The sequence below is a fragment of the Heterocephalus glaber genome, unplaced genomic scaffold, assembly GCF_053883595.1.
Source record: "Heterocephalus glaber isolate CG9 unplaced genomic scaffold, H.glaber_assembly_v1.0 deba00001532, whole genome shotgun sequence".
Taxonomy (NCBI): Eukaryota; Metazoa; Chordata; class Mammalia; order Rodentia; family Bathyergidae; genus Heterocephalus; species Heterocephalus glaber.
The window spans coordinates 29,660,777-29,684,474 of NW_028258330.1; the positions used below are offsets into that span (position 1 = coordinate 29,660,777).

The following is a 23,698-nucleotide window of genomic DNA, read 5'->3' on the forward strand; positions in this document are numbered from 1 at the left end:
GAAGGAACATGAAGCAGTTATTTCCTTCATTTCCTATCAGATATCTAAGGAATACCTTCATTACCTACTGGACTATCAGGTGTATCTATAATCAACTGAGAATTGAACCCAGAGCTTTCTCACTGAGCTGCATCCCCAATATCTCCTCTCCCAGTTTGGAGACCCTCCCCCCCCCCACCCCGCACCACCACCACTGGGGATCGAACTCAGAACCTTGTGCTTGCAAGGCAGGCGTAGCGCCACTGAGGTAAATCCCCAGCTGACAGGGTCTTAATAAGTTGCTAAATTACCCAGGCTGGGCTTAAAGCTGCAATCCTTGCAGTCCTTGGGGTTACAGGCATGTGTCACCATGGCTGGCTTTCCTCTGGCTTTTGAATTGCCAAACCCTGTTTCTCCTCACACTGAGTGCTTTATTGTGAACTTGCATTTAAACAGAGGTCAAAGCATATATGCTTTTTTTTTTTTCTCTCTGAGACTTTAAAAATTTTTTTTTGGTACCGGGGATCGAACTTGGGTCCTTGTGCTTGTGCAGCAGGGGGCGAAACCACTGAGCTAAATCCCCGGCCCTCTCTCTGAGACTTTCTTTTTTTGGTACTGGGGATCAAACTCGGGTCCTTGCGCTTGCACAGCAGGTGGCAAGACCACTGAGCTAAATCCCCGGCCCTCTGAGACTTTTTAAATGTTAATAAATGAAAAACCTTTAAATTAGGTAATAAATACATGTTGTACAAAATTCAAAGGTCTTCACATCTGTGTTCCCCCCTCAGCATTTTACCATCCTTGGAGGCAGCAATGTTCACAGTTCTTTGTTTTATTTTTTCCTAGAGAGTGTCTACAAATGTATATGTATATATTATATATGTTTATCCTTTTTTAAAGACATAAATGCTAGTGCATTATTCACTGTTCTGTATCTTGTTTCCTTTACATATCTTGTAGATTGTTCTATATTCCTACAAACAGAAATTTGTTTTTTTTAATAACTGAATTATTGGAGTGTTTTATAGCTAATTTAACCAAACATCTGTTGGTGAACATTTAGGCTGTTTGAGTTTTTGGGTATTATATGTAATTATGCAATGAATATGTTTGTATATACATTTTTGGGCATGTATATTAGTATGTCTGTAGTATAATTTCCTACAAGTGAAAATCTTGAATCTAGGAATTGTTCATGGTATATGTTGATAAGTATTACAGTTGATTGCAGATATGTCCACTAATACTGATTCCAGTGGTCCCAGAGAGTTGGAAATATATCCTGATAGTTCTTTTTAGAATTTACTGTCCTTTGAAAACAACTTGTTCCACAATGTTTAAATATTTTTGTTTAGGTCTTTAGAGACAAAATATGGCTATTTATAATGTATAGTTACTCTTTTCCAGCTTAGGAATCATATTTTATACTTGATAGAAAACTACCAGACAGTGGTGATTGTTGGAGAAACAGGATGTGGGAAAAGCACGCAGATTCCTCAGGTGAGTACGTAATTAATACGAGTCCTTATACTTAGATTTATTTGGAAGGACTTTGTATCTTGAAAACCCTCTTTACTATGATTTGCATTTTTAAGTCTCCTCTCAGGAACTAGTCACCTCTCAATTAGGAAATATACACTTTAGTCACTTTTTTGTTAAACTTTTAGGGCTTACAATTTCTTTGATTAGTGCTAAAGTTAATATTTCTTCAATTTATTATATTTCCAAAATAAAAGTGGAATAGCCATTCTTTGAAAAGAGCAGTGAGGAATTATTTAAAGATGTGTAATTCATTGCTTTTGTCCTCAAATAATTACAGTTGAATACCACTGTAGCTGCAAGTGAAAATTGGCTATTACAGAAATACGCAGTACTATGGAAGAAACTTGTCCTACTGGGAAAAATTCTATCTGGTATAAATAGGAGTGGAAAGACAAAGGGACCAGGAGAGGATCCAAGTTCAGAGGAAGCAGAGGAGGAGGGGAGTTTCAGGAGGTGAGTGGGCATGAGTTGCAGCCTAGAGAGTGACCAGGAAGTAGGAGAACAAAATCAGTCCTGGGTTGGTCATCTTGGAGAGTCAGTCCAGTGGAGTGGAGGAAGAGGAGGAGAATGTACTTCACAGGGAGTGGAGCCGTGGTGAGGAGTGAGGAGGCTGAGACAGCAGCTCTCTGGTAGGGTTTTACAGGGAGGAGAGTCTCTGGGGAAGGGATAAAAACCCTTTGCATTTTTGAATGTGTTGATGATGTGTTATTGGCTACCTGGTGCGGACTTGTGATCTTGGTAAGATCTCTATGTTTTTTTTTCTAACTAAATAGCTTAGGGCCATGGAAGTTTCTTTCTTTTTTTGGGTTTAGTCCCCCCCCCCCCCGGCCCCGTACCAAGAATCGAACTCAGGACCTTGCGCTTGCCAGGCAGGTGTGGTGCCGCTGAGCCAAATCCCCAGCCCCTCTGTATGGTTTTTAATACCTTTCTCTGCTCTCCCACCCCCATTCAGAATAATGGGTTTAGGATCAAGCTCAGACATAGGTATTTTTTAAAAGTTCTCCAGGTGATCTAAGGTGCAGCTAGGGAAAGGTAGGCAGAGGGGACTGACTTAAGAGAAAAGATAATTTGAAATGCAGACAGCAGAAGAAATGGTGGCCTGAAGGCAATATGTATGTACAATTAATGTCAAAAGCCCAGAAAGTTACTTGTTTCTTAGAGAAAGAAACAGGAAGGGCCAGGTTAAATTCCTAAGAGGTTATTAGTACTAATAATAGGTAATTACTATAATAATAGTAAGTGCTACATAAAGTGAACAGTTTACCAGTATTTATTTACTTCTCAATGACCCTATGAAGTAGGACCTGTATTATCCCTTCTATATAGGTGAGGTTGGGGAATATAGAATTGAGGTAAAAGGTCACACAAGAGATCCGTTAAGTTTTGGAATTAGTCTTTGGAATTACTTCTTTAGTCAGCTTAGGATAAACTATGTTATGGTAACAAAGAACCTGAAAATCTTAGTGGCTTAACAACACAAAGGTTTATTTCTTGCTCATATATATGGTCATCTTGGCTTTGAGCTGCTATGTGTCATTGCTGGGACTGGGCCCGACAGCACAGCTCTTATTTGGGATTGTTGATGTTGGGGTACGGGCCATAGTTAGGAGATGGCTTTCATGATCCTTGTGCTTAGATTTCATTGGTCAAAGCAAGTTTCATGGCCAGGCCTGATAGCAACAGGGCAGTATATAATCTGTCTGCAGGGATAGGTAGCAGATATTTGGAGAAATACAATATAGCATATTAATCTAGTCATGTCCTCCAGCAAGGCTCAGCTGCCAGGGAACAGAGAGGGCCTGTTGAGGGCTGAGTTCAGGGAAAGAATGGCTGGAGAGGAGTAAGGGCTAAGGATCCAGGCTGGGCAGTGTGGCAGGAAAATTGTAAGGTTTATTTTAACAATTAAAAGTTTTTTTAATATTTAACAGGTTCACCTGGTTTAAAATTCAGAAAACCCTGAAAGGACACAAAAAGAAAGCCTTCCCTTGTTTATCTTCTGGTGCTTATTTCCTTTATGCAGATGTAACCAATGTTATCAGTTTTTTGGGGTAGAGATTTTTTATGCATTTTACATATATAGATTTTCCTTTTGAAAACATCTATATGTTTTAATGTACCTTTTTTCCTTTTAATATATTATAGTTTTTTTCTGTTCCATAGATTGTAGTATGTAAGCATAATTTATTTTACCAATCTCTGGTTGATAGATACTAGGTTGTTTCTAGTTTTGTTTTTTTATTTTGTTTTGTGGTACTGGGGATTGAACTCGGGTCCTTGTACTTGCGAGGCAGGTGGCGGAACCACTGAGCTAAATCCCCGGCCCTCTAGTTTTGTATTATCACAGTAATGTAATGAGTCAGTTTGGCACATACATCATTTTGCATATGTACAAGCGTTTCATTTTAGTTTTCTGTATTGGGTATTGAACCTAGGACCTTCAGTATACTGGGCATGTGCTCTACCACTGAGCTACATTCCTATCCTTTTTTATTTTTAATTTTGAAAATTTTTATTATTTTAAAATTGTTATTATTTTTTTGGTACTGGAGATCAAACTCCGGACCTTGTGCTTGCAAGGCAGGCGCAGTGCTACCTACTGAGCTAAATCTCCGGCTCCTTTAAAAAATTATTTTGAGATAGGATCTCACCAAGTTACCCCAGGCTGACTTCAAAATAGTGTTCCTTCTGCCTACTGAGTAGCTTGGATTATAGTCATGTGCCATCATCCTGGCTAACAAGCTCTTCCTAACCAGTTTTTATTAGTACTGTTATTGGTGGAAGTATTCCTTATCCCATTCTTTACCTAGAAGACCAGATTTGATCATCTTGAAGCAGCATGAAGAAGTGAGATGGGATTCAGCTTCCGGTTCCATGATCTCCCTCCATGACACCTACTGCTTCTTGGTGTCGACACTACACCTGCTCTTGCAGTATTGTTCAGTTTCCTCCTTGAAGCAGTCGTAATCATGTACAGCAGTCTAATGAGTCACTCAGTGTAGTGAGATGACTAGCCTCATGGAACAGGATGTTTGTTTTTATGGAAATTGTGTCTTTCGTTTAACACTGTTACTAAGGGATGAGTTCCATGTGTGTTTGTTTGAATTTGGATGGTAGAATTGTGTCCTGGTTATGTGTCAGGGCTTTGGTTTGTTAAGTTTGATTACCAGAGCTTAGATTTTTATCTGCTTCCTTGGACAAGTTATGTGATCTCTTTGTTCCCTCATCTGTATACTGCTGATGATGCTATCATCTTCTTTGTGGGATTTGTTGTGAGGATCACAAGGGGAATGCATGTAAGGCACTTAGCATAGTTCCTGGCACTTAGTAAGGTACTCAGTGAATCTTAGCTATTATTCTTATAGTTTTTGTATTTGTGTTGATTGGAGTGGTTGGTAGTATTTTTGTGTGTAATTAATATAAGAGACAGACACTATACTTCTTACAGCAACCTATGTGTATACGACAATTCATTTCTTATAGTTATTTCTTAAACTTTAATTTCAGTGTGAAGAGAAAAATTACAAAAAAATAATATATAGAATTTTCTTATACCCCTCACATTACTTTTAGTACAATACTCAAAAAGAGGACATTAACCTTGATATAATACTGGTAACTAGACTACGGATGTTATTTAAGTCTGATTACTTTTTGGGTTCTAGGATCCTACATTACACTTAGTTATTATTTCTCCTCAATCTGTGAGAGTTCCTCTGTCCCTCATCTTTTATGACCTTGCTGCTTTTGAAGAATACTAGACAATTACTTTTTAGAATGTCTTTCAGTTTGGGTTTCTATAACATTTACTGAAGATTAGAAGAGCTTATGCATTTTTGGCAAAAATGCCACAGAAATGGTACTATATCCTTAGTGCATCGTGTCAAGGGATCATGATGTTGATAGGTCTTGTCATTGGGGGTGTTAGCCTTGATCACTTGGTTAAGAGACTAGATTTCACCTGTAAAGCTACTGTTTTGGCCTTTGTAGTTAATACATATCTTGGGTGAGGTAATTTCAGGATGCAAATACTCTGCTTCTCTTCAAACTTCTACCTGCTAATTTTAGTGTCCCTCAGTGGGTCTTGTCTGCAGCAGTGGTGATGACTGTCTTTTTTCTCCTCTTTCCCTCTACCTTTGTAAATGGAATCTTCTCTAAGAAAGAACTGTCCCTTTTTTTCCATTTATGTATGTATATATGTATGTATATCAATATGAATTCATTAATTTTTTTTCCCGTGGGTTAAAGTTCAGCACAATGATTATTTTGTTGCTCAAAACGTTCCATCTTTGACCATTAGGAGCTCCTTTGGTTTGTCTCCTGCTTTCTTTCTAAAAGCCTCCATTCTTTTTTGAGCACTTCCTTAGTTAGTACTACAAGACATTGCTCATCTTATATTTTCCATATTTAAACCCTGATTCCTTTTATTGGAAAATGGTATTTAAAAATCAAGATCTAGATGCTAGGGTGCTCATTGCAACTGTGAATTTCACTGGACAGACCTGGGAAAAAAGGAATATTTTTAACCTATACATATAAAAGCATCTGTCTATTTTTATTTATATATATTAAACACAGCAAATTTATACTGATAACTTTCAGCCTAACCGTGTAGGCTCGTTTTAGTCTTTACTTATTTGTAACTTTCCCCAACAGCAAGAAACTCACTCTTTATAAACTACAATTTATTTATGTATTGGTCAAATTCTAGTATACACTTAAGATAGTTTTAAAAACTGCTGACCCACACCCTTGTTTGGGTATTTACCAACATTTACTAACTAAATTACAGCGTGTGGGGCTGAGGATGTAGCTCAGTGGCAGAGTGCTTGTCTAGCATGTGCAAGGCCCTAGGTTTGAGCCCCAGCACTGCAAAAACAAACAAAAGCAGTTACTAATATTTATTACACTTTGATTTGTCTTTAGCCTTTCAATATCTAGTGAAGATACTGTTTTGCATAGTTACTTGGCTTAGTCCTTCTCTACCCTTTGCAAGTATTTATTAGAAATACAGAAAGGGTCATTTGTTAGTGTTTGTATTTCCTTTTGGTTTCCCCCTACATCCTGGGGAGGAAATGGAATCTTTTTTAAGAAAGAACTAACTTACTTTCTTTCATATCAATATAGATTCTATGGGTTAAAATCTAGTACCATGATTATTTTATTTACAGTATTTGTGAGTATTTGATGGGTATATGAAACATCACTGTGGTTCTGAAAGTCAGAGCTACACAAAATGATCTCTTAGAACATTGTTACTCTATCATTCCTGTTACTGTTTCCATTTCCCCTTTGTCCTTTCACACCCAGCCCTGTAGATAACTATCTTCTTTAATTTCTGTATTATCTTTCCTTTATTTCTTTTGAACCAGTGAGCATATATATTATCAGCAGTTTTAATCTTTTTATTATAGAATATATATTCATTGTAAAATAATTAGACACTATATTTAACTCTGATAACCACTGTTATCCATGTAGGATTTTAAGTGCTTATTACTAAACAAGTACATAAATAAGTCAGATAAATACATTTAATCAAAATTTTTATATACAAATATCTAATGACATATATTCGTATATAAGTGTGAGTAATTTTTATTTGACTACAGTGTGTTGTATATTTGATATTTATTTTGAGCTGTCTCTTGTGTTTAAAATTCTTTGTTCTATGGATTTAGTACTGTTCTGAGTGTCCTCCGGATAGTTTTGTTTTTTCCCTTCAGGCCTCTGTAGTACAGTACATGGAAATTTTGTAGTCTGAGGCGTCTGAATGTTGAATCTGGTTCTTCTGTTTGTCAGCTTTGATGTGAGCTGAAACAAATTACCTAATATTATCAAGCTTAATATCTGTCATCTGTAAAATAATTTCCAAATTTCTGCTGAAACAAGAACAATGTTGTTTTCCTTGCTCAGTGATTTTTAACACAACACAGGCTCATCTTGGGGAGGTGGTGTCTGAGGTGTATTCACATGTGATTCTGCTTGCAGTACCTGGCAGAAGCTGGCTGGACAGCCGAAGGAAGAGTGGTTGGAGTGACCCAGCCTCGCAGAGTGGCTGCTGTGACAGTGAGTTTCTTTTTGTTTTGCAGTAATTTCTCTCTGCATCTTCTATTTCCCTGACTTGTTTTTTTCATTTTCTGAAAACTTCAAATGAACAGAAATTGCTGCTTTACAATTTAGCTCTTTGGTTTAGAAGGAGCTATGATTTGAATATTCTTGTAAAATTGATGTGTACACATGATGAGCATTTTAAGTAATGAAGTACTGTGGAAGGAAAAACAAAACAAATAATGTAAAAAACCAACAAAACAAGGGCTGGGGATGGTAGCTCAGTGGTACAGTGCTTGCTTGGCATCTGTGAGGCACTGGGTTTGATCCCCAGACCACAAATAATACAGCAATAATAGTAACAACAACAACAAAGAAAAAAACATCTCAACCAGCAAAAATGTTATGAATGTCATTCCAGAGTTCTCTTAAGGATAAAGATAAAGTGTTTGGCTGATTGGATAGAAAAATTTTATAAAAATGGGATCATAATTATAGATTTCCTTATATTTAATTTAACAAAACAAGAAACAAATGAAACAGGAGCAGTTAATGAACTTTGGATAAATATTTGTTTACCACAAAAGAATTTATTAAAGATTGAAAAGAAAAAAAGATAAAACTTTAAAGATGTTACTTATTTTTCAAACACATTAAGAGTTTTTTATGAAAGAAGAGGAAATTAACGCACATCTACCTCTCTTCCTTCCCTTTGTTAAGATACAGTGCTGTCATTTTGATTTCAAGATTTAGAACATATATATTCTTGTTATTCCCACAGCTGTTTACCTTAATTTTTTTGGTACCGGTGATCGAACTCAGGACCTTGTACTTGTGAGGCAGGTGGCGGAACCACTGAGCTAAATCCCCAGCCCACTTTAATTTATTTTAAATGGATTAAATTCTCATCTCTAATTATTTTCCATGTTTTTGTGAACTCGGAACTATTCATTTTATTTCTTGGTTGGGTGAATTTTTTTGTTCAGTAATTTCTTTTTACATGCTTGAGAATATTTGTGATAATGATGTAAAATTTTTGATTCATATTCTCTTTCCCTGGAAACTGCAGAATTTGTCCTGTGGCCCTTGGTATTAAGAATCACTGCAGGTCTGAGTCTGAGGTTCAGTAGGGTTTTCCCCATACCTTCTGGCTTGCTTTTTTTTGCTTGAATGCCTGTTAATATTGCTTTTTCATCAGGATATGTCTTGGTGTTGCTTGTGCTGTCATAGTATTTCCTAAAGGTGGAAAATTCTTATCTTTAGATTCAAATCTAAGTCAGGCAAGTTTTCTTCTGTTATTATCTTGGCATACCTTTCTATTCCAGTTTTATTCTCTTTTGTAAGCATCAACTAAGTGCACATTAGATTATTGATAACTACCTCTGGCTGGAATCATTTGCTTCTCTCCAGGTTTGTGTGTGTGTGTGTGTGTGTGTGTGTGTGTGTGTGTGTATGTGATTTCTTCAAGCCTATCCACAATGTTCATGAATCTCACAGTCACTTTGAATTCCTTCTTTCCTCCCTCCTCTCTTCCTTCCATCCCTCCCTTCTTTCTCCTGCTTCTCTCTTTCTCTGGCTTGCTCTTGCCCTCCCTTTCCCTGCCCTTCCCCCCGCCCCCCTTTTCATTTTTCCTTCCCTCTCTCTGTCTGTCTTTTCCTTCTTTCCTTTGCAGTGCTGGGTATCAAATCTGGGGTTTTGAGCATGCTAGGCAAATGCTCTACTGCTGTACTATTCCCCCCTGCCCCTTTTTGTCCTTTTTGTCCAGTAGGCAGAGAAGCAAATAGAATGAAAGAAGATACTAGATTATATTACAGGTTTTAAAAGCTGATAATGCTACAAACATGAAAAATATCCATAAAAATAACATGATTTTTAAAAATTATCAGTTATCTGTCTTGTTAGACAGTTTTCTGTAAATTCTTTTCCCACAATTTTTGGGGGCATTCCATTGATGGCCTCCTTATAGGACAGTGGTTGTCTGTTATTTTCCTAGGAGAGAATAGAGCAACAATTTAGTCTTTCTTATAGCATGGTTGATTCACATTTGCTTTTTATTATTGACACAGTGGGAAAGTTGTTTAGTTTGTAACTTGTTTGTAACATTGTGTAAATTTGGGGAATTCTCAAATTTGGGAAAACCTCTCTAGTTTCTTTCATGTGCAAGTGGTGAGATCTGTAGTACTTCCCCAGACTGGCTTCTGGCCTGCTCATTGATCATCTTGTTCCTCCTTGATGCTTCTTTGTATCTATTCCTTAAGCTCTTTTTAGCTTCAACTTGTGATTTCTTTGAAACTCAATTTCTGTGGCTGAACGCTTTGGGTAATACTTTTAAATTTTCATTTTAAACTTTTTTGCTCATATTCCTCCTTTTGTTTCTTCCTTTTTGGTCAAATTTTCTATGCTGGGGTCTTTGTTAAGTTGTGATAATTACTCATCTCTGAAGGAGGCCACTGGCTGCCACAGAGCTGTGAGACTAGTAGTATGGATGGGGCGTGCCCTCTCTCTAATGCTCGTTCTTGTTTTGGGGTAGGGGTAGGGATAAGGATAAGGATCTGGCGATGCACTCCTTGGTGATTTGAGAAGACTTGTGGCTCAGGACAAAATTCTTAGGGTTCTCTGATTGGGGATTTGATACTTGTGTTCTGCCTGCCTTTTCCACCTGTTTCTTCACTGCTTTTTCCTGTAATTCTTCACTATCAATGTGGACCTCCTCTGTGACATTTCTTATATCACCTGGGGCTGAACTCTGTCACTTCTTCCAATAGGATTATTGGCTTTGCCTTTTAGAGGTGACATTGACATTAAGGAAGTCAGCAGTCTGTGGTTGTGAGGTGGCCTGGGCCTCCTTCCTTCTAGATTTAGAGCTCGCAGTGGCAGTTGTGCTTTCTAGTTTACTATCTGGGCTTGAGGCTGTCCTTTCATTAAAGATGGAGGCTTTTGTTATTGTTTTAATTCTTTTGTTGCTTTTTATTACTTTTGAGATAGGAAAGATGGGGGAAGATACCTTTGTTCTATCATCTTTACCTGGACAAGAAATTAATTCTATTTCCTCAAGTAGTTTTTGCTCTGTAGAGTTTAATTATTGTGTAATCCTTTTCTGCAAAATCTATTATCTTAAGGTCTTTCAGTTAGGAATGATTGATAAACATTTTACAAAGAGTATGTATGTGTGAGAGGGAGTAAAAAAAGTGATAACAATTTGGAAACATACTGCAATGACAGATTTAAACTTTTATGACTCAGTTGGTTAAAAATTAGAGCATTTCCCCCATTTGTGGTTTGGAATCCAGGCTCTTCAACAGTGTGCATTTTAGCCCCAAATCTGTAGCTGTGGATAACTTCTATGCAACCACAAGTTTTCTCTTGTAAGAACAAAGAATGTATAAATCAACCGTGTAGTATTAATAGGGCTTGTCACATTTGAAATGTTAACTCAAAAAGTACTTTATGTGCAGACTGAAATCTGAAAACAATTATATAGCCTGAGAATGGATTGCATAAGCAGGGCTTGATCTCCAGGAGAGGCTGTAGTAATGAATGTGCTTAACTGGCCTCACACAGTCCAGGTTTTAGTTCTGGAACAGGCACTCCTCCACCTGAGACTCAGAGCAAGCTGTGTGCCAGTCTTCTTTCAGATTCCTTACTTGTAGATATGAAGGGATCCTGCCTACATCCCAGGCTGGATGCTCAGAATCTAGTACTTGCCATGTTGTAGGTATTCTGTGATTGGCTTTCTTTTTCATTTTACCTTCTCCCCCTGTATATATTTGGTCTGTCAAGAAGATAATATGTATTCACTCTAGTTGATGAAGTTATTGGGAGTATATTGTAAATGAGATAAAAATCTAATAAAAATCCAGTAAAACATATCCCTGTGTGATTACAATTGTTGAAATTAAAAGTTTGAAAATAAAAACATTTTCAATGCACATGTATACAAATAATGAAATAACAAGAATAAACAAGTTTGGCTTTTACTTTTAGACACATGAAATGATTATATTTAAGTGAAGAGGATCAGTTCATTTGTTTTTATTCTTACAGTCCTTTTTTCCTCAGTCTCCTAGTATCTCTTTGTACACATTTTCTATTTGTACCATCTTCCAAGATTTATAGTATACCACTGTGTAGGGTAAACTCAGACCAATAACAAAACTGTCCTGGGAAATGCTGTTTATGAAGAAAAACACCCTCCAGAGGTAGAGCTGTGTAGAATGAATTTCTGGTTTCATAAGTTTTTGAAAGAGTACGTGGTACAGGTCAGCTGTTCAATGATGGATTCTGTTTTGGCTCTCCAGAGCTGTAGTTTCAAGTCACTGTGTAGAGCCACATCTGATCCTCATCTGCTCTGCAGTTTCTTCAACAATGATGAGCAGATAACAGAGTGTGCTTGCCTGGGAGGACCGAGTGCAGGGAGTCTCTGTGCTCTGAGCCAGGGGCTGCTGGTGCATGGCTCTGTCAGTAAGCTGTGCCTCAGGACACCTCCTGTGGCAACCATTTTCCAAACTAGGACTCAGGAACCACTGAGGGCTCAGGGTTGCCTTCTCTCTGAAGCAGGGCACCAGAATGCTTTCCTCACTTGGGTTGGTGTAGTGTGCTGATGCTCTGGGTTGTATTCTTTTTTTAAAATTATTATTCATTAAGTTTATAAGTTCATTTTAGGTGTACATTATGATCACATTCATCATTGGGAATTTGTACCTGTACATGATATATCTTGGTTCTTATTTTTTCCCATTCCCCTTCCTTCCCCTTAATCCCTCCACCCCTCCTTATTTACAAAAGCTTTGTTTCTGTTTTTTCCTTCTTTTCTCATTTTTTTCTTTCCTTTCTTTTCTTTCTCCCACCCTCTTACTAGTTCCCCTTCCCCTTTGAACATTTTCTTCCTATTTCACAATATCTGTTATACATTTTGGTCCTCATTTACACTTCTAGCTTGTCGCACCAGAGAAACAATTTGGGTTGTTGAAATTGAAAAGGTAATTAAAAACTTACCAACAAAGAAAAGCCCAGGTCCCAATGGCTTCACTGCTACATTCTATAAGAAATTTAGAGAAGACCTAATGCAGCTACTTCTCAAACTCTTTAATGAAATTGAAAGGGAAGCAATACTCTCAAGTTCATTCCTGGAAGCAAGCATTGCCCTAATTCCAAAAGCAGAGAAGGATCCAACCCAATCTTGTAATTTCACCCTTTTCATTCCTGATTGCATGGATTTGAACCTTTTCTTTCCTTTTTTTGATCGTTCTTAGTCTCCATTACATTCATTTCTGCTCTAATCTTTATAATTTTCTGTATAATTTTTTCCCTTGTACGAGCTTTGGGTTTGTCTTGCTCTTCTTTTTCTAGGAGCTTGAAGTTCAACCTTAGGTTTATTTGAATTGCCTCTGTTTTCCTAATACGGGCATTCACTGCTATGAATTTCCCTTATAAGACTCCTTTCATTGTGTCTCATAAATTCTGGTATGTTGTATTGGGATTATTGTTTAATTAACTTATTTCTTCTTTAATTTCATCTGTGACCCATTCAGGAGGCTGTTTTTAAATTTCCATGTATTTATGAAGTTCTTGTGGTTTCTTTTGCTGTTGATCTCTAATTTCATTGCACTATGGTCTGATAATATGCATGGGATAACTTCAGTTTCTTTGCATTTATTTAAGCATGTTCTGTGAACTAGCATGTGGTCTATTTTGGAGAACATCCTGTGTGCAGCTGAGAAGAATGTATTTCTGATGTTGTGGGGTGGAACACTCTGTAGACATCTATTAAGTCCATTTGTTCAAAAGTTTGATTCAGTTCTAGTATTTCATTGTTGATTTTTTTGTCTAGTTGATCTGTCTATTTGTGATAGTGGGGTATTGAGGTCCCCCACTATAATTGTATTAGTGCTTATTTGATTTTTCATGTCTGTTAATATTTGTTTTATTTAGCTGGGTGCACTAGTATTTGGTGCATGTATTGTTTATAATTGTCAATTCTTCCTCTTGGATTGTTCCCTTTACAAGTGACCTTGTTTGTCTCTCTTAGTCTTGGCTTGAAATCCACTTTGTCTGCAAATAGAATACCTATCCCTGCTTTCCCCTGCTTTTTTCCAGGTTCCTGTCCCATAGAGTATTGTTCTCCATCCTTTGATTTTCAGTGTATGAATTTCTTTTTTAATTAAGTGTGTTTCTTGTATGTAGCATATTGTTGGATCTTACTTCTTGATCCATTCTGCCAGTCTATTTTTTTTTGGTTGGCTAATTGAGACCATTAACATTTATGGCTATAACTGATATCTATTGAGTTATCCTTGTCATGATATTTTCCTGTTGTTGGGTCGCTCTTTTTAAAAAATTTTCCCATTTAATTTCTTGCCTTGCCTGATGAATTCATTCTGTTGAGATTAATGGAGTTGTAATCCTCATTGTCTCTTTCTAGGATATCCTTTAGAATATTTTGAAGGATATTAGAATATCCTTTTGAATATTTTAATATTCATTAAGTTCATCAGGTGTTCTTTGTCATAGAAGTATCTTATTTCTTCATCAGTTTTGAAAGAGTTTTGCAGGATACATCAATCTGGGTTGGAGATTGTTTCCTTTTAGGCCTTGAAATATTTCACTCCAGGCTCTCCTTGACTTGAGGGTTTGTGTTGAGAAGTCTGCTGTGATTCTGATGGGCTTTCCTTTGTATGTGATTTGTTTCTTTTCTCTTAACAGCTTTTAATATTTTGTTCTTATGTTGGATTTCTGGAATCTTGACTATTATATGACTATTATCTAATGTGACCTTTAGATTTTTCATAGTATGTGCTCTGTGCAGTAATTTATATGTCTCTATTTTTAGCATGATCTTTCTTCCCTAAGGTTGCAGGAAGAGTAGCTGAAGAAAGGGGTGCAGTACTGGGCCATGAGGTGGGCTACTGCATCCGATTTGATGACTGTACTGACCCGTTGGCTACAAGGATTAAGGTGAGGTGTGCAAGCTGCTTTTTGTAGTATGAATATGGATGAAGGTTATTTTGGGGGAAATTAAAAGCATGCTACCTTCACATACTGAGGCTGTGGTGAAAGTATAGGAAATCATACTGTCCCTCAGTGACTTTAGCCTACTGGGAAGTACAGAGATCTTGCATAGAGTCCCTGAATGTTAGCCTAGAACTGAACTTGAAAGTAAGATTTAGCCTTTGGCTTACATTATGAAGAGGTTGAGGGCCTTGGAGGTTGAAGGAATTACTTTGCTTACATTTATTCTCCCATTGGTGATAGTACCAGGACTCGAAGTTGTCCTGCTTATGTGTGTTGTATTTTTTTCTACTGACTAACCTAACTATCTAAATATAGAAGTGAGCCTGTAAAAGACTTAAGAACAGGGACAAAGTGGCATAAATGGATACAGTGTAGAATTCATAAATGATATTTTCACTAGTTAGAACTTTCCCTATTTTTGCCTGATAATGGATTTTATCTGTGTGTTATTTGCTCTAATTGCTAAGATTAAAATAATAAGTGTCACTAGTAATCAATGTATAATCAACTCAACAGGGTGTCTTATTTACTGCAGTACTGGAATCAAAGTCTAATGAGCTAGTGCAATAAAACAATAAATGAAGTGCTCTGATGAGATGAAGGTTGGTTATTAAAATCTCAGTTATCTTTCAGTTTACAACAGAGGAAAATTGAAAATAATCAGACCAGCAAAATGAACAATGTAGTGTAAAAGAATTTGTTTTATAAATTTCTGTTTTGTTATGTTTCACATTTGACATGTATTTTGCCAGCTAAAGAGAGTATCTGTCCCTAGCATCAAATATATTTAAACAAGCTAATTTTCAGTGGTTTATATAACCAAATGATTCTTTTTGACTCCTTCCCGAGATGGTTTTGTGTTCTAGTTTTTTTTTTTTTTTTTTGGTACTGGGGATTGAACTTGGGACCTTGCACTTGTGAGGCAGGCGGCGGAACCACTGAGCTAAATCCCCAGCCCTGGTTTTGTGTTCTAATTGGTTATAACTTCAAGCCTCTCTGTTCTTGACTGGTTTATCATTTGTAGCAATTCTCCTTTTGACTTCTGTGCATATGTGTGGCAGCTGGCACCAAGTCTAAGCAAACTATGGTGGAAATGCATCCTGCTCTTAAAACAAGAAAAGTAAAAATACTAAGAGCCAGCATAGAAAGGATGGTTAGCCTTATTAACATACTGAATTTGTTTTGGGGTGATAGGAAGAACTTCCAGTTGTTACTGCATTTTTCAGAGACATTTAATAAACATTCATTATTCCTAAATAATAACTGACATACCTTGAACACTCTTTGTGTGCTAGGTCCTGTGCTAAATACTTTATATATGCTATCTCACTTAATTCTCATGATAACCTTGTGATTTAGATACTTTTATTACCTCACCTTACAGGTGAGGAGTCAGACTCAGAGAGGATAAGAACTTGCCTACTTTTCACACAGCAAATAAGAGGTAGAGCAGGGCCATGGTAGAAAGTGTAGGAAATCATGCTGCCCCTCAGGGACTTTAGTCTGCTGGCAAGTACAGAGATCTTGCGTAGAGTCCCTGAATGTTAGCCTAGAACTGAACTTGAAAGTAAGATTTAGCCCTTGGTTTATATTATGAAGAGGTTGAGGACCTGGGAGGTGGAAGGAGTCAGCAGTCTGACTCCATAACCCATGTTCTTAGCCTTGACCTTCTAAGTTCCCTAAAATAGTATCAATGAAAGTCTAGGTTAACTTCAAGAGCCGCAGTGTTAAGTCTCTGGGATGGTTAAAGAACGATGATCTCAAATATTCCCTGGGGTTGACACAGGCTTGTCTCCATTGTCTGTTCATCATTAGTACCAGAGGTTCAGCTCAGAGGAATTGGGACTTAGTTGATATTCATAAAATAAATGTTGATGAGGATCAAACTCCAGTCCTTGTGCTTGCGAGGCAGGCACGGCACCACTGAGCTAAATCCCTGGCCCTGAAATAATTTATTTTTGTGTGTATGAACAATTTCATATCTTGGTAACAAAAGTATTGGGACATTTCCTCACAGTCTTTTGTGGAAATTGTTTTGCACATGTGTTGGTGAAGAGGTTATACTTCAACTTTACAAAGAGTTCCCCTTGAACTTAAAAATATTAATATATAATTAAATGAATTATTTCTAAAACTTTGTATTTTATTTTTTAGTTTCTTACTGATGGAATGCTGGTCAGGGAAATGATGGTTGATCCATTGTTAACAAAATACAGGTAAGTGTGTTTTTTGTTAACTCACCTGAAGTTTCCAAAGTCCACAAATAGATTTAGAAGCAGTTGTGTTGCTAGCTGAGATTCATATCTCTGCACAGCTGGCTCAGAACTTTTCTGTTGACCATGGCTGTTTCAACCCTTGATGTTTGTGTCAGAATTTAGATAGCATGGTCCCTGCAGACAGCTAACAGTGAACAAATGTGAATAAATGAAAATCCTTGTCATTATTTAAGCAGCCTTTTGTCTTACCTCGGTGCCATTCCAGGATAGATAGTAACTGCAGAGTCATAGTATAGCAGAGAACTAACTGGGCATTGTTTTGCTGAATGTAATGTCCAAAGTCCAAATAATTATTTCTTACTTTCTCCCTCTCTGTGAGTCTTTGTCCATCACACCCAACATTAAGGTTGCACCTCAGATCTGTAGTATTCTGGAAGAGGATGTCCCATTTGACTCCCTGGTACATGTGACCAACCTGACCCTTTGACTGTTTCTATAGAATAACAATCTTAAGGTAGTTGGGCTTTGTTATGGTGTTTATGTGTTCTGTGGGGTTATGGACTATATTGCTAGTGAAAATCAACTATTAAATCCTATTAGAATCCAGTATGGGTGGTGAAGCGCTTTAAAGATAGCAATAATTCACCTTTTTTTAAACCAAGATATGTTGATATCACCATTTTTATTTGCCTAAGAATTACCTCACCGTTAAAGGAGAGTGACTAGCTTTCCTTTCGATTTGAGGTGATTGTATGAGAGCTTGGTACTCAGGTGCCTTTGGTGAATGGTACTACGTGGGGTGGTTGTTGTGGTGCTCACAGGCAGTGTCCCTCTCATTCTTAGTGTCATCATGTTGGACGAAGCCCATGAGAGGACCTTGTACACTGACATTGCCATTGGCTTGCTCAAGAAGGTATGACTGTACTGCCAGAGGTGTTCTTTTGGGGGTTGTTTTTGTTGTTGTTGTTGTTGTTGTTTTTGGTTTTGTTTTTTTTTAGTATCAGGGTCTCACTATGTAGTTCAGGCTGGCCTTGAATTCAGGGTGATCCTCTTGCCTCTGCCTCCCAGGTGCTGGGATTACAGATGTGCACCACCACGTCCAGCCAGAGTTTTGTATTTGTGTCTTTGTTTTGTTTGATTCAGCAAGTAACTAGCAGTTTGGAAAATCCTACAAGGTACTAAGGGAAAAAAAAGTCATCCATTATCTTACCCATTCAGAAATAAAATCACTCTTAGAACACTGATGTGTTCTTTTCTGTGTGTACATGCATCTATTTTGGCCCAGTGAGTATTGGATTGTATGTGGTAATTTGTATTTTGTATATTTCTTTTAACATTACATCAAGATAATTTCTCTGTGTCATTAAATATTCTTTGAAGACATTTTTTTTGGGGAAGGGCGTACCAGGGATCGAACTCAGGACCTTTTGTTTGCAAGGCAGGTGCCGGAACCACTGAGCTAAATCCCTGGCCCTTGAAGACATTATTTTTTATGGCTGCATAATCACTTGTCTCTGCCATAATGTATTTAGTTCTTCTACTGTTAGGCATTTATATGGCTTTCACATTTTAAATACTGCAAGTGCTTTTGTAGTGAGCACCTATAATTAAGTATGTTGTGTTTTTGTCTCTTTTCTTTTCTCTTTTTATAGTTTTTCTTAAGGTTTCAAACATACCCCAGAATGGAGAGAAGATTATAATGAACTCAGTGCCCATTATCTGGCTGCCCCAATTACAGCTCATGGCTAATTATGTTTTTTGTTGTTGTTGTTTTGCTTTTTTGGTACAGGGGATCGAACTCAGGTCCTTGCACTTGCGCAGCAGGTGGCAAAACCACTAAGCTAAATCCCCGGGCCCATGGCTAATTATGTTTAATCCTTACCTCTACACTCCCTATCCCTATTCCTGATTGTTGTCTTTGGACAAATTCCCAGTGACAGGAAGGTAGAAAGAAGTGGTATTACCAGAGCAATCAAGATCACAGGTCCTGGATCACATGGCCTGGATACAAATTCTTTCTCTGCTGATTTTACCTATCTTCAACCTGGGGTTAAGAGTCTCTATCACTGTGCTAGTACACTTTGCTATATAGGAGCCGCTGTCCATGTGTGACTATTTATGTTTAATTTTTTTTTTTTTTTTGTGAAGATGCTTATTTTTTCTGCTATTTTGTGGATGGAAAAGTTTTCTGGTGCCCTCTTGAGTTATTGCCTCTAATTTATTATTTCCAGAAACATATGATTTAATTTCTACTTATTATAATAGTAAAACAAAAAACTACAAAAAGCCAAAACTAACAAGAACTTGAAAAGTATCTCCATATCGCCTCCAGATGTTGTCATATTCCTATTCTCCCCCTCTGTGATTCTCTTGCTTTGCTTCATTTTGTTCCTTAGTTTGGCAAATGCAAGACTAAGGCTTGAAGCACCACCCTCAACCCCATCCTCCAGGTGTTTCTTAAGCATCCGCATATTGGGGAAGACCTGGTTGCAGCCCATGCACCTAAAGCCACTATACAGGTCCTCCAGCCCCGAATCCTGGGCCAGATTCTCAGGTGGCTTCTCAGCCTCTTCCCTTCCCTCTTGGCCTTCCCTGTGCAGGCCATTTTCACTGTCAGTTGGGACGTCTCTTAGGCACATATAAGAGAGGCTGGCTTTTGAAGGGATCTTCTCAGGAAATGTAATTTTTGCTATTCTTGTCATCTTTGCGGGGGCCCCAGATCTTTTTCTGTATCCCCCAAGGTAGCCATACCCCTTTTCATTGGGACAGGCTTATAGTAAACATTCATGACTGTTTTCTTTTCAGTAGATGTTGCAGACTCTGAGGGGTTATTAGCCAAGGAGGAAGGTAAATGGGAATGTTCCATGAAGGAGAAATTCTCCCTCTCCATCAAATCTTGATTTAAAAGCCTCTTGGAGGATCCAGGACCATCCTGGTCCATAGGAATGCACTTGCTTGAAGAAAGGATGCAGGGCAAATGTTCTGAGACTGAGAAATTCTCTCTTGCATCCAGATTTGAACTTGGGACCATCTCATGTGTCTCAGCGGCATCCTCTGGAGAGTTGTGCAGTTCTCTATCCAAGAATTTGTCTTCATAGGAGAAGTCCCCTGAGGTTGAGGAAGAACTGTCCGCCACTTTGTGGCATTGAGTTTGGGCCAGTACCTTGGCTCTACTCTGCGGAACATCTTGTAAATCCAACTTTCCTCTTATACTCCTTGCCTTCTTCACAGGTCGTTTTAAGAGTTTCTGCTGGTGTTTTTTCTTCTCTTTATGTTTCATGGTTCAACTCTTTGCAGAATTGCTGATATCAAGTAAGAGTCTGAGACTGTTCTTAGAGAATTACTAGTAATGATAAGAAATTAAATGTATACACCAAAAAAAAAAGCAAATAAGAAACTATCTGTTCACCAGATCACTGTCCTTCATAACGCTCAGTATGATACCCTGGTTGGTATGATACCGGTTATCACTAAGGCCTCAGCAGGGTTCTTTGACCTATTGATGACATCCATGGTGTTCCAGGACCCCACCAGTATTCACAGCACTGCAGGATTGCTTAATCTGTTGCCTATGTTCATCTGTCACTGACTTGAACTTTCATACCCAAAGTGTAATAGATGATATTGATTAAACAAAGGAAATCCTCTGATGTGTCTAGGGCCACTGTACTTCTGAATCTTCCCAACCCCAAGGATATGGCAGGACTAGAGAGGATTAGGCTTAGAACCATGCTTTTATCATTGAAATTAGTAAATATTACATCATAGTATTACTATTTAAGTTATGTGGAAATACACGTCAGATACATATTATAATAGAGGTGCATATTTGAGAGTACCTCATAAATCCAAACAACTCCAGCACTTAATAAATTTCTCCTGCTACTGTGTACATTCTCATGTGTCTTCCCAATCCAGCCTGTCTCCTTTGCCACTTTTCTTCATCACTTCCCTGATAGATGGGAGAGACTCAGTTTTGACTACACCAAACCTGGTCTTCATCAGGAATTCTATTCTTGTGGCTGGCAGTCTCATTCTCCATGATTTTGTGCCAGCCCCCAGTCTGTCTTTTGGAATATCTGTGTCCTGTAGAGTTTGAATTCTGAAACAGCATTATTTTACCTTCCATTGTGTGTAGAACATACGGCATCTTTTAAGGTCAAACTGTTTCCTCTCTAGTAATTACCATGAGTCCCAGGCAGTGGCTTATCCTTCTTCAGCCTCCTTTACCCTATCAGTTCTCTCTGTGGTTGTTATCATTTTCCAGGGGCAGAGGTTTCTAGGGTTCAGAAGCTGCATGCAGTCCTCATCTATTCTTCACTTTCTTCAAGGAGTATCACTCTAACCTCTGCTTATACTGTCACATCTCCAGTCTGTCCCCCAGATAGTCCAGGATAATCTTTCACTTTCACACATTCTTTGGTTAATATACAAAGTAGCATATCCATATGTTTCTGCAAGTAGGAGATTGACATTTTGTGGAGTGATGCGAAGAAAGGGTGCATTTCTTGGCCTAGCCTACCAAGATAAAGTCAGAGAGAATCACAGATTCTATAGTAAAATATAGTAGTATAAGAATAGAAAGCAAAAAGTGAATAAAAAAGGAAAAATGACACAGCTACAATGAAACATTGAATTAAAGTAGAATGAAATAAACAAAACCTTTACTTTGAAATTAAACATTAACCAAGGGGCAGAACAATTACACGTGACTATTTAATGCTATAAAACCTTGACAACAGCTGGGCATGGTGGTTCACGCCTGTAACCCCAGGACTCAGGAGGCTGAGGCAGGAGGGTGGTTGAGAGATTGAGGTCAGCCTGGACTATGGTTGGTTCATGGCCAGCCTGGACTACAGAATGTGACCCTGTCTCAAAAAACCAAGAAGACAGGAGAGAAATAAAACTTTGGCAGTTACAGTCAGTAAACACGAATTCCAAGACAGAGATGATAAGGCAATGTAAAGAAATAAATATGAAAAATTCAGAGCTCTGAAAACTAAAGTGCTAAAATATTGACAGTAGGTTTGTCATAAATGGCTTTTATCAGTTTGAGGTAAAGAACTTTGTATACATATTTTTATCAAAGTTTTTTTTTATCACAAAGGGATGTTTGGATTTTGTCAGAGGCCTTTTCTGCACCTATTGAAGTGATTATGTGACTTTTGCCCTTCTGTTTATGTGGTATTTTACATTTGTTGATTTACATATGTTGAGTGATCTTTTTAATGATTTGTTGTATTTTGTTTACAAGTATCTTTGTGAGGCCAGGGATTTATCTCAGTGGCACTGTGCCTGCCTCCCAAGCACAAGGTCCTGAGTTCGATCCCTGGCACCAAAAAACAAAACAAAACATGTAGCTACAAGTATCATTGTGATGATTTTCACAGCTACGTTCATTAATGATATTAGCCTGTAATCTTCTGTTTTGGTGTCACAGAAATGTTAGATTTAAGAAATGATATTGGCAATGTTCTTTTCCTTTCAATCTCATGGAAGAGTTTGAATATTGGCAGTAGATCTTCCTGGAAGTCAAGATAAAATCCTGGGTTTTAGTTAATTGGGATGAATTTTATTACTACCTCAATTTTATCACCTTTTAATTGTTTGTTCAGGATTTTTCCATCTTCTTGGTTAAGTTTTTGTAATTATGTGTGCAGTAATTTATCCAATTCGTCTAGATTCTCTAAGGTATTGGAATATTTGATTTCAAAAAGTTTCTTATAATCCTCTGGATTTCTGCAATGCCTATGGTAAATTTATCTTTTTCATTTTTAATTGGATTGATGTAAATCTTTTCTTTCTACTTATGGTAAGTTAGACTAAATACTTACTAATCGTGTTTACCATTTAAAAGTGTCAGCTGTGATTCATTCGTCCTTTTTACTGGTTTTCCTTTTGTATGTCTCAATTTCATTAATTCCTGCTCTGATCTTTATAATGTATTTCCTTCTCCAATTTTGGATTTGGATTACTGTTCATTTTTTAGGACTTTCAGATGCTCTTTATGTTATTATGTACTGCTCTTTTTTTAATGTGGGCATTCACAGTTTAAACTTTCTTCTTAGAAGATTTTTTGTTGTGCCCCATAGGTTTTGGTATATTGTGTTTCCATTGTAATTTTTTTTTTTTTTTTTGCTACCGGGGATCTTACTTGGGTCCTTGCGCTTGGGCAGCAGGCGACCAAACCACTGAGCTAAATCCCGCCCCTTCCATTGTAATTTGATTCTAGGAACCTTTAAACTTCAGATTTGTTCCTTGATTGATTATTCAACAGTGTATTAATGCCAGAGACTCCTGCAGCAAGTCTTCAGTCCCTATCTGCCCAGTGTGCAATGCAAGGTTGAAGAAAAACTTTGACCAGAGTTAAAGAGAAAGTGTGAACTGGGATGTCCAATGCTCCTTTGGCAAAAGGCACTGGCCCATCTCTTCCACCTAATTTTATTATCCATCAGTCAGGGTAAAGGTGCATGTATGGATGCGCAGTACATGAAATTACCATGAAAACTAATGCAGGGAAGACTTTAAAGAGAAGTCAGAGCTTTTCCAAATTATAAGCAAGATAGACAAAATATATTGTTATAGTTAGAGCATTGTCCTTTCAGCTATGAAGGCACTAATTGTGGGAATGGAATCTGGGTGTGATTATTCTGACCTCAGCTATGGACGTTATCTCATATTAGCCCCACAGATTCATAGGCCATTACTCTGGTCTCAGCTGTGGCCATTAGCGGGGAGGTTGTATTAGCCTGCACGCTACTGCCATGCTCATGAGACACTTCTGTGAGTCATGTAGCTTCAGTCAGACTTGCTTCTTTTTTGTTTGTTTTGGTTTTTTTGGTACTGAGGATGGAACTTGGCACCTTGCGCTTGGGAGGCAGGCGGCGGAACCACTGAGCTAA

General features: G+C 37.7%; 1 protein-coding gene across 4 annotated transcripts in view; it reads left to right on the forward strand.

Moving 5' to 3' along the window:
- Dhx35 (DEAH-box helicase 35) overlaps positions 1 to 23,698 on the forward strand; it is an 85,324-nt gene that overhangs the window by 12,725 nt on the left and 48,901 nt on the right. For all 4 annotated transcript variants that reach the window (XM_087188987.1, XM_087188989.1, XM_087188988.1 and 1 more), the window contains exons 3-7: positions 1,387 to 1,479; positions 7,510 to 7,587; positions 14,419 to 14,523; positions 16,735 to 16,796; positions 17,640 to 17,709. In XM_087188987.1, the coding sequence (XP_087045113.1) occupies positions 1,387 to 1,479; positions 7,510 to 7,587; positions 14,419 to 14,523; positions 16,735 to 16,796; positions 17,640 to 17,709 (408 nt within the window). The remainder of the gene's footprint in view (positions 1 to 1,386; positions 1,480 to 7,509; positions 7,588 to 14,418; positions 14,524 to 16,734; positions 16,797 to 17,639; positions 17,710 to 23,698) is intronic.